This window comes from Acanthopagrus latus, chromosome 6, assembly GCF_904848185.1.
Source record: "Acanthopagrus latus isolate v.2019 chromosome 6, fAcaLat1.1, whole genome shotgun sequence".
NCBI lineage: Eukaryota > Metazoa > Chordata > Actinopteri > Spariformes > Sparidae > Acanthopagrus > Acanthopagrus latus.
The window spans coordinates 1,728,504-1,739,944 of NC_051044.1; the positions used below are offsets into that span (position 1 = coordinate 1,728,504).

The 11,441-nt window shown below is 42.6% G+C and overlaps 1 protein-coding gene and 1 long non-coding RNA gene across 3 annotated transcripts in view; one reads left to right on the forward strand and one right to left on the reverse strand.

Annotated features, from left to right (window-relative positions):
• The window catches only part of si:dkey-49n23.1 (semaphorin-3D), a 64,760-nt gene extending 53,449 nt beyond the window's left edge, over window positions 1-11,311 (forward strand). For both annotated transcript variants that reach the window (XM_037101610.1, XM_037101611.1), the window contains 7 exons: window positions 239-461; window positions 3,314-3,402; window positions 5,698-5,739; window positions 6,053-6,210; window positions 7,356-7,420; window positions 8,477-8,637; window positions 9,447-11,311. In XM_037101610.1, coding sequence (XP_036957505.1) covers window positions 239-461; window positions 3,314-3,402; window positions 5,698-5,739; window positions 6,053-6,210; window positions 7,356-7,420; window positions 8,477-8,637; window positions 9,447-9,971 — 1,263 coding nt within the window. In that variant the 3' untranslated portion in view covers window positions 9,972-11,311. The remainder of the gene's footprint in view (window positions 1-238; window positions 462-3,313; window positions 3,403-5,697; window positions 5,740-6,052; window positions 6,211-7,355; window positions 7,421-8,476; window positions 8,638-9,446) is intronic.
• LOC119021363 lies at window positions 6,223-9,444 on the reverse strand. The gene is made up of 3 exons (XR_005075540.1): window positions 8,936-9,444; window positions 8,424-8,657; window positions 6,223-7,280 (listed from the first exon to the last, which is right to left on the reverse strand). It is a non-coding gene; the product is annotated as an uncharacterized LOC119021363 (long non-coding RNA).
• Window positions 11,312-11,441: the final 130 nt, after the last annotated feature.

An 11,441-nucleotide genomic window follows, 5' to 3' on the forward strand; every position in this document is an offset into this window, starting at 1 on the left:
ACAATATCTGTCTAAGTGAAGAACAAACCCCCATAAAGATTAGACCACCAGGCCTCCTGACATGGAGACTCTGTTTGTGATGAAGATGATGAGTCGGCTCAGAGGAAATCATCTGTTCAAGTCACATGAAAGATTTGGTGTCAACCACCCAAAAGACTTTTCTTTACTACCTTATTTTAACTCTGATTTGACGTCTAACCACCTGACGCTCACGATCCTCCTCTGAACTGTCCTCCAGTGTCCCAGCGAGACGTACGACGCTCTCCACAAGTCCACCAAGGACTTCCCAGACGAGGTGGTGAGCTTCATGAGGCAGCACCAGCTCATGTGGGAGCCCGTCCTGCCTCTGGGCGGCCGACCCGTCCTCACCAAGGTCAACGCCGCCTACATGTTGAAGAGGGTCGTGGTGGACAGGGTGGACGCTGAGGAAGGACCGTATGATGTCTTACACCTGGGCACAGGTGAGGAAGGAATGAGGGGTCATTGGGAGAGAAAGTGAGGAGACATTAAAGGAAAAGGATGGATTTGTTGAAATGTTAGTAAATATCTAAGAGTGGATGAATCGGTTGGATGAAAGCAGTTCAAGTGGCAGTTGAATCATAGTCTGAGGTAATAAATCAGTATGTTAATGTTTGAAATGTTCTGGATCCTGTATCAGAGCCCAGACTTTAGAATAGATGTCTGCAAAATACATCTTTCACAAACACAGACAGGAGCAGAAACTTGCACAGGAGAACTGTTGCGGCTCTTTTCTCACCAAAGGGAAAGAAAATCAGATGAAAAACACGGAAAACACAAGAAAAGCACAAGAGGACAAAGAGAACAGATGTATGTGATGGCATGAAAACATCCTGACAAAAATCTTTGCTACAAAAACTAAAGAGGGACTTAAAAGAAATGAGACGGAGGACGGAGTGAAGGGTGACAGAGCGCTGATCTTCAAACAGAAGAGAAGAGATACAGACACTGCTGATAATACCAAACACTGAAGAAACAAACTATATCATGAACAAAACAAACACACTCACTTTATTATCTGTACGATTCTTTGAGGTGTCAAAACATTCCTGCCATCGCTCAGAGAATCAGAATCTTCCACGTCTGTCTCTCAACACTTTGTGATTATTGGCCTCCTGAACAGGAAACACAGCCACAACTTCAGAAAACGATTAAAGGTCTTTTTAATTCTGTAAAAAAAACAAAAAAAAAAACAAAACCCTGAATATTTTTCCATCCAGATGTTGAGGAGAGTCTTTCAGGAAATACCTTCAGAACCTGTCTGGGTTTTTCCAAAGTTCACAGTCTGAGTCATGACATCTTTCCACGACTTCATATTTGGGCCCAAGCACATAATTAAAATATCTTTCATGACGTCTGAGTGTGTTTGTCTGCTCAGCTGTTGTGTGTAAACATCTGCATTCATTCATTATCACTGTTAAAAAACCTCTGGAGGTGATAAATGAACAACGGGGTGACCGAGTTCCAGAGTGTGTCTGGTCTTTGTAAGTGTGTGTGTGTGTGTGTGTGTGTGTGTGTGTGTGTGTGTGTGTGTGTGTGATGAATGGCGGAGGTTATTTAACTGCTGGTGACAGCCGGCGGGGCCAGAGGTGCTCACACGGCTCCATAGATCTCCTCTAAGTGGATTCCTCTTCAACGTCTGTCATCTCCACATCTACCTGGCTGATAAACGCTCCTTCTGCTCTTTCAACTGTTCTGATCCAAATGACCACGATGAGCCTTTTGGACTCAAGTCGGCTGAATCAGCGAGGATAGATAACGTCCCTCTTCTTTATACATCAGGCAGCTCAGCCACGTGTTCACGTCAACTCGGTTTATTCTAAAAAAGTAAAACACAGCTCTGAAACTTCGACAGGTCGCTCTGAGGTCACACTCATCAGTTCTAAGCACATTAAGCCTGATGATAGCGCTGTTTAAAGGCTAAAATGTTTAATCTTAACACAGGTGATAAAAGCTTACGCAGACGATGTTCAACTATACATTGAATTTAAGCTTAAAAGTGTATTTTTTTCTTCAGGATACCTGAAACAATGAGAGGACAGCTGCTGATATGATTTCATGTCAGTTACAGAAGAAACTTTCAACTCTTTTTTGCTTTTAGCTGTAAAAGAAAACTGACGCGGTGTTTCAGTGTTTCTTGCTCACTGTTGGTTTAACAGTAAATATCCTCATCATCTTGTTCTGGTGACACACACCTGCAGTGGATTTCATCATCAGCCGTTTGAAGACGATGATGTGATTTAATACGTCTTTTTGTCCAGATCATCTCCTCCTTAATCATGAACTTCTGCGGTACGTCTGTATTTTTTGAAGAGACTCATCAGCAGCTGCTCTTTCAGGGCCATTTTCCAACTTTTCAACTTCAGCTCGCTGTTGATTTGTGGTTTATTTTCGTGGAATTGTGTTAAAACTCAGAGAAGAAGACGAAGATGAAACTGTGCTGCTGCTGCCAGAGAGAACAAACACAAAGATTTAATCTGTGTCTTTATTTAAAACATTACAAAGGCCACAGACGAATACATACATCATGAGTCCATGTAGGGCCGGCTTGTTTGACAGACTCATCTGTAGATATACACATGCATCCACACACACACACACACACACACACACACACACACACACACACACACACACACACACACACACACAAGAGATTTCCCACAGTTGGTTGGCCAAGGTTTATGAGGTTTGTTAGGTTTCCTGGGAGCATCCTGACATTGTGTGTGTGTGTGTGTGTGTGTGTGTGTGTGTGTAGTCTCACTGCTGAGTGCACTACTTGTGTTGGACAATGTCTCGTAAATCCTCCCTGAAGTCTTTTACATTGTGTACGTTTACAGTATCTGGACTCCTCCGTCTCCATGGTTACCACTACTGAATGTTTAGGGACTCAAAAAAAAACAAACCCCTAAAAAGCCATAAAATACCCAGTTGTGTGTCTTTGTGCACCAAATGTTATAATTTACAGTTGTTGGACAACACAGAAGTTACCCTCAGTGTTTCTTTAAAATGCGTCTTTATTTCCTACAACATGATAAATAAATACAATAAACAGAACAGCTGTGATGTGATGATCAGGGAGCAGTGAGGAGCCAGATTTATATAGATAATCAGGAAGTTGATGCAGATCTATAAAGCTGATGATCCAGGAAAAGCTGCTTTATATTGTTCAGGACATGTTATATATCAGAGCGTCTCCACTCAGTGAATCATTAAAACTCCTGTGTGTGCACCAGGAAACGTTCAGTAAGTGTGTAATGAAATGTAATGTACATGTTGTTTTTATTTCTTCCAGATGACGGGAAGGTGGTGAAGGCCGTGTCAGTCGTCAAAGACAACTGGGACACAGAGGAGATCATCCTGGAGGAGCTGACCGTCTTCCAGGTGAGACGCAGCTGCTAAAGTTCGATCACACGGAAAAATAATTAACAATAAAAACAAGGTGTTTGTTTCTTGTTAAAGTGAAACTCTGGCCAAAATGCAACCGAGGCTTTATTTGTGAATGTATATGAGTCAAACCTTCGCATAAAAGCATAATTACGATGAAAGAGGAACTTTTAAGATTTACCGTATTTTGGTTTTCAGGTCAAACTCATTTTCAGTGGGAGTGCTACGGGCACTTTTACCATAGCATCAAAATCTGTATTTTTAAAACAGTAAGAAGTCTCGACACAACATGAAACTTTGCTGGTAGCATCACCAGGGTCTCTACACATGAACACCAGCACTGACAACATTGTTTGTGTGCACAGAGTTTAATAAAAAGAAAGTTTTTGAACAGCTCATGTTAGCAGCAGCTTGTTCCGCTCGCCGCCGTCCTGCCAGTGGAGAAGAGTCGATCTCAGAATGAGACGTAACCTGGAGGACAGTTAAGGTGGAACGCTCCTGAAGCTTAGTTCCATATAAATGAATGGATAATTAGTTGTTTTGTCATTAGTGAAAAACAATATTGACCTTGAAGTTGAAAAAGGAGCCTCATATAAGAAACAATACTGAAATCAAAAGCCGGAAAAGTCACGTGAGATCTGGTGTGGATCGTTGTTGCTGGAAGACAGTCGAGCAACAAGAAGGTTTGCTTATCAGACCTTGTTAATAAATTCCAATCATATTGACAAAAAAAAAACTGATTCACCTGAATCACCGTGAAGACGTTCAGTCAGGAGGGTTTTCATCTGAGCGTCGTAGCTTCGCAGGACTTTTATGGCTAAAAATCACAGAGCTCGTCTCAGTTGTCTGCCGGTGCCCATCTGCCAGCGCTGCACCATGTGATGTTTCCTAATGGAACATATTTTGTCTGGAATAACTCCACTAAACTGAGAAACAGATAACGGGGCACATATTTCCCAAGGTCCTCTGTGTAAATAAGCAATGAGGGGAAGACGGGAGAGGAGCGAGCGGAGAAACAAGGGCTGAAAAAAAATGAGAGAAAAAGGCCAAAATAGGACATGAGATGGAAGAAGAGAAGATGGAGAGATGACGAACGAAAGAAGTGAGAGAAGAGAAAACAACGTGAGGAAGTCGCAGGTGAAGGGAAGGAACAGAGGCCGAACACAACATGCGACAAAAGCCACAAACAAACAGGAAACCAGGCGCACATTGTCTGTTTTCTTATAACTGAGATTCAAACAGGAACTAACCCATTTCCACCGGCATCACACACAAACAGGGACCAGCTGGTACCGACCGCACAGCCGGCGGACACACTGCAGCGTTTATTTCATAGTTCTGTCTCCGCTGAGCGTTGGGTCGCAGCCGGAGGAGGCTGCGGATCAGCCTGACCGGGTTTCAAAGAGAAGCGTCGGTCGCTCAGTTTGTTGGCTGCGACGATACGCAGGATCAGATCACCGCAAAGATACCTTCATCCTCCTTCATCCTCCTTCATCCTCCTCCCTCCTCCTCCGGGCCGACCCCTCCTCTCAGAGTGGTCAGGGGTCATTTACTCCCTTTGTGAAGCGCTGGAACAAGTCAGTGGGCCAGAGAAATGGAGCTGCGGGGTAATTTAGTCCTCTGAAGGAAGAAAGAGACTCATTAGGTTTCTGCTCTCAGTAGCTGCCTCGACCTCAGAGCCAGCGGCAGCGTTTAACGCAGCTCGGAAACATTCCTGCACCTCTGCAGGGACGAAATATTAGTTTTCTGAAAGAGTAATGCTGCTGGTGTTTGTGTCAGGCTGAAGAGCTGCCCGTCCTCCTCACATCGCTCCAGGTTTTCAGCACAAAGTTGGTGTAGTTTAGTAGTTTCGACACCATTCATCCAAATTGTGTCATGAGTTATTTGCCTCAGGTGTCTGTAGAGAGCTGCTGTATGTGCTGTTATTCTTTTTAATGCATTTTATCTCGAGATTAAGAGTTAATTGTTTTGAGCGCGGCTGCAGCTTCACAGCCTGCTGATTACTGAGCTGGTCAGTTAAAATGAACGAGAAGAACTTTAGATTATATATCAACTAGGAAATTTAACTCATTATCACCAGGAAAACTAGCTCAGTTGTACCGAGTTAATAGAAATATCACCACTTTGTTTAAACTCTCTTTCAAAGATTTCTCTTGATTTTATCAGATTTCTTCTCCTAACATTAAAAGACATCATAAATACCAACAGTTTTATATGTATACATGACACTCTGAGTGTATTAATGGTTTGTAATTGTGTGTAAATTCATTGATTTTCTCTTCTGTCCTGCAGAGTCCGTCTCCCATCCTGAGCATGGAGCTGTCAACCAAGAGAGTAGGTCGACCTGTCTGTCACAGATACGAACCAGTAGAAAGGAGATGAAAAACTGCTTTGTTTAACTAAAAAAACAAAGAAAAGTTAGCTTAGAAGTATAAATGATTCTGTCCCCAGCAGTGATTTATATCTGAATGTTATTATCCATCACAAGGAAAAAAGAAATAACAAAACAAACTGGTAAAAGACTGAACGTCCTGCTATTGAGATGCATATGTAAATATACGTTCACCATATTTCTTAAACTTCATTAACAGTAACAGAAGGTTTGTTGAACCAATAGAAATGTAATGAAACTCTCTCTCCTGCACAGCAACAGCTGTACGTGTCCAGTGAGCTCGGTGTGGCCCAGCTGGGGCTGCAGAGGTGTGAGCTGTACGGTACCGACTGCTCCGAGTGCTGCCTGGCCAGAGACCCGTACTGCTCCTGGGACGGGCAGACCTGCTCCAGATTCTTCCCCACCAGCAAGAGGTAACGGACAGGGAGGATCATCGCCGTGAGATGCAGCTTTAATATAAACATTTCCTGCAGTGAAAGAGAAAATGTAGAAATGTGCAGCGCGACCTTCAGATACGCTTCAGTCTGAAGGAAGGAGGGGCTGCAGGAGGGAAGACGGGTCAGAACCCCGCTGAGAGAGGTCGGACTAGAAGGAGAAGGAGACGTGACAACACTCTTTACTGTGGCTGAAACAACACCCAGTATTTTCTTAGCCTGTTCCTGCTCAGCGTGTCCTCATTCATAATCGCAGTAGCTTCATATTTTCACCCCCGAGGAGGCGGCAGAAGCCCAGGAACAACAGAGAGGAGGAGGATTTAATGCCGTTATACAACTTTATCTAAAGACGACCACAATCTGCTGCTGTCAGCTGCTCGCTAACTGATGAGTCTACTGTCTACTGGGCCGTTCAGAAACTTACATTAATTAGCATGTTTATTTTAGCAAGAAGAAGAAGTTTATTCATAAAACGCCTTTAAACAGAAAACACAAAGAGCTTCACAAGAGAAGTAAAGAAGGAAAAGCAGCCGGCAACCAGTTAAAACCAAGAGGAAAACAAAAAGTAACAAGCGTTTCAGTTTCAGACTGAATGTAATTTATGGAAGTGTTGCTAATACGGATTTAAAGAGTTATAATAATCGATAATAATATAATAAATAATATATAATATTAAATGCACCAGTAACCATCTCTAATCGAGCTCTTGGCACCATATAATATTACTCAGCTAATAGAAACAAGAGAGAAACAGAAAGTTTACATGCTGCTCGAGAAGACTCGAGGCCCGACCCATAAAAACACCAGGACTACGGAGGTTTGTGACCCGAGACGGTCCATCACCCTCGAGACAGCGCCGTCCAGGGGATAAAAGGAACTATTTGTCAGTGTTTTACTGTCAGTGTCATCTGTCATCCAGGCTTTTATCGCTTATTATCTGCTGAGAAGGAAGCAAATGCAAAGCAAACAGCACTGGGCCCAGAACAGAACCTTGTGGAACACCACAGAACAGAGACGAGGAGGGCTTGATTCTGATGGACCGCAGCCTCCTGACAGAGGGGAGGGAGAAAAAAGTTCTGTTAGACAATACAACACTAATGTGTGTGTGTGTGTGTGTGTCTCAGGCGGGCGAGGAGACAGGATGTGAAGTACGGGGACCCGTGGAGTCAGTGCCCAGTGACAGAGGACGGTAAGGATTTCCTCCGTCTGATCTGAATAAAGTGTCTCTGCCATCAGTTACATAATGAACAAGCAGCCGGGTCGGTCCGCACTTCAGAACACTGAAGACTTCCACACACACACACACACACACACACACACACACACACACGGTGATTGATCACGTATTTTAAAGTGCTGCTGCAGAGATGGAATGTAAGACGTCACAGTCGGACACTCGGCTCCGTCAGAGATCAGCAACAATCTCTGAACGAAAACTTAAAGAGCACAAACCTCATTTGTGATGCAAAAGAAATGTAAAAAACGTCTGAAAGGTCCAAACAAGAGATGATCGGACAACGATGTTTGTTTCATGAGAGGCTCAGTTTAAGATTCCATCAGTGGAAAGAAAAATGTAGAATGTCTTGAGAGTGTCGTCTGTTTGCAATCAATCTGTTTATCCCAAATCCAGTCGACGTTAAATCTGAGCAGGTTTTAAACACATAGTGTGACTGCAGGGAGATAAATTGACTGCTAATGTATTGATAATATATATTGATACTTTTATAACACAGATGGTACTGCCTTGATATTATCTTGTGTCATAAGGAGTTCATCTAATCAGCATCACTGAGTTCTTGTGCTGAGAACTGATCCTGCTGCTGACAGTAACTAGTAACTAAAGCTGTTAAATAGTTTACAGTGACATATTGGACATCACTGATGATTAAAACATTATGTATTGGTCACTGTCTTATGTTAACTATACTTAATTTTAAGTATTCCTGCAAGTCTCTGAACATCTGTAATATAAAACTCTACTGAGAATTTAAATATATAATTCAACACTTTGTTCTTCGGTCTGTGACTGTTTGGTGCTGCAGGCAGGAGCACGGCGCCCTCTGCAGGTTCTTGTGTGTAACTGCAGCTTTTCTGCTTCTCAGTGACATTTGTGACAGTATTGATTATTACAGTGACGGAAATGATCAAATGTTTATATGACATGTTGATATGTTGTTTTTGTGTGTTGATACTTGTTGTTCACTTAATGTAGATGAAGTTTCTTTTCCCTCTGTTGCTCCGTCAGATTCAGACTCGGTGGAGGTGAAGGTGGTGTACGGTGTGGAGGGGAACTCCACCTTCCTGGAGTGTTTCCCTCGGTCACCGCGGGCGGAGATCAGGTGGACGGTGCAGCGGACAGACAGCCAGCAGCAGCAGCCTGTCAGTCAGACGCAGGACAGCAGAGAGGTGAGCGTCTCAGCAGACTTCTGTCAGAAATAAACACATGAATACAAACTGTTTGTGCTTTTAACAGATGAATAAAAATCTGCTGACGGAAAAAGTCAAATAGTCCAAAAACGAGACCTGTTATTTCACGTAAATGCTGTTTTATTCTTCCTGGTGTCTGATGATAAACGTGATCAGATGTTTTTGACATCAAATTAAACAAATATACCTTCAACTATCAGCTTCTCTCTGCAGATCTTGGATTGTTTGACAACTATTTCTTAGTTTAGATATAGATGTTATGTTAAAATGAGGTCACCTCTCGTGCAGATGTGAAGATGTTTGGTCACTTCAGACAGAGGTGCTGGTCCAGGTGACCCCTGACCTCCGGGGCTCCGGGGCCTGTTCAGTAATCAATCAGTTTGTATCGGCTGGTTTAAAAGGGCAACGTGTGAAGTTTGAACAGGATTTGAGTTTAAACTACTGAAAAACATTATCAGCAGAATGTGAAGCAACAACAGTGTTGACGTTCTGTCAGAGACGTCTCTGTGTACCGAAGCTAGCATGCTAACCAGCTAGCACCACCCGTCCTATCTGCTAACAGCACTTTGTAGCTCCAGAGGTGACGCAGGTCTGATTCTTCTGAGTCCAATAAATCAACAACACAAACTCACAAAATGTCAAGAAAGAAAATATTTACAGCATCTTTACTAAACTGAAAAATACAACCAGACACCAGCTGAATTTAACTTGAAAGTTTAGAGGGACGTCCTAACAAGAGAGTCAGCTGACATGAACATCGTCCTCTTCTCTGTCTTTTTCTCTTTTAGTTTCCTCGGAGTGACGACAACCACTCCCTCCACATGAAAGGAGGGTTGTTGGTTCAACGCCTGCAGCTGGCTGAAGCAGGCCTCTACACCTGCACCAGCCAGGAGCACTCCTACACCCAGGTCCTGGTCCGATACCGCGTTCACATCATCTCCAACGACAGCCTCCACCCAACCCGCTACCAGCAGACCCACAGCCAGAACCAGCCGGGCCCTGTGGTCGTCGGAAAGTTCAGCCCGGGTGGGGTCACTGGGTTACTCGGTCAGTCGGGTCCGGCTCATCCAGCACCTCCTCCGCTGCAGGGACACAGGAACTCATGGCTGCCGCAGCATCCTCAGCAGCTTCCTCTGAGGAGCTACAAAGACCTGCACATGGTGGGCACCAACAGTCTGAGCGTGGACGAGTACTGCGAGCAGCTGTGGTACCGCGAGAAGCGCCGGCAGCAGAAACTCCGCACGCTGAAGCTGAAGCAGGAGAGCAGGAAAGCCCGGGTGAGGAGGAACAACCCGCCTGAGGTTCCCCTCTAGTCCCCTGAGGAACCAGAGACTGTCATGGACAACACATCCTGTCGAGGACAGGAAGACAAAAGACTGATTACATTTAGACACGAACACAAACAAACATGGTTAAAACACAGAATATGTGTATCATAATCAACATTAATCATCATGTGGGACATTAAATATTGACTCTGAAAGACAATGTCATCGTGTCTGAAAACATTTAATGCTGCATGTTTAGTTTCTGATGGTTTACAGGACGATGGACCGTCTGATCACATGTTTTAATTTAAAGGAACAGTTCACCCCAACAGTCAAGAATACTGTTGAATACATATTTTACCTGTAGTGATATTCATCCATCTGGGAGTAAAAGTCTTAAAGTATCTGATACTAAAAAGTAAAAGTAGATTACACATAGATTTACCTGTAAGTATATACTGTATAGTTTGGATCAAGCGACTATTGGATCTGAAATTCAGCCTTTTTCTGATTATTGGAGGGTTTTTAAGTTCAGCACTTGAGTAAATGTACTTTTCTCCAATATATAATAGAACTAGATAAACTCTGTGGATTATCTCGCGTAACCGGGTCACAATTTCTATAAAAAGTCATTTGCTGCACTACTTCTGTAGTTCTGATTCCAGGGTGAACTGTCCCTTTAACTTTAGCTCAGCGAAGCAAAAAAAGTTTAAGCTTAAAGTTTAAAGTGACTGATTGTGGTGTTAAAGTAGAGTCTTGTCAGTGTTTTTACTTTTATTTAGACGTTAGATAGATTGATTTGTATTTAGACTTTCCATTTTCTTCATCGCACCTCGTCAGATATCAGACATGACATTTGATGCAATTCTTCTTTTACAGACAGAAAACCTGGGGAAACATCAGGATCTCACACAATACACACAGAAATATATATACTATATATAAACAGTATAAGTTAATGACAGAAGACTAAACAAGAAAAGTGTTTGCCTGATTTACTGCCACACAGAAACATATAATATTTTCTACATGTATTTATGTTTGTTCTGAGATGTAACGCTGATCTCAGATAAGCGTCGTTCAAACCGGCGGGCCTCAGTGAAAACGCACACCTGACATGGACCTGGCCTGAGAATATTCATGTATAGCTTATTAATTCTGCCATGTAACTAATGATTATTAATCACATTGATGTATATTAAAGAACTCTATTTTTGATAGTTTTCTTTCCTTGTGTGCTAGAATGTAGTTTGTATAAGCTCATGTTTAAAAAACTTCACAACTCTAATAAGCTTCAAGATCAAGAACTGAGTAATGACGTCGTGTTTTATACTGTATGTGAATGTGCCACAAAATGACGTAAAATAAAAAATTAAAACATTAAAGTTTTTCTTTATTATTTTTTTTGCCCAATAAAATACAGTTATACAGAGCACTGGTTCATTTTAAAAAGGTGGAATAACATTTAACATTTAACAGTTAAAGTGCAAAACACAGAGGTTACATTCATGTGTG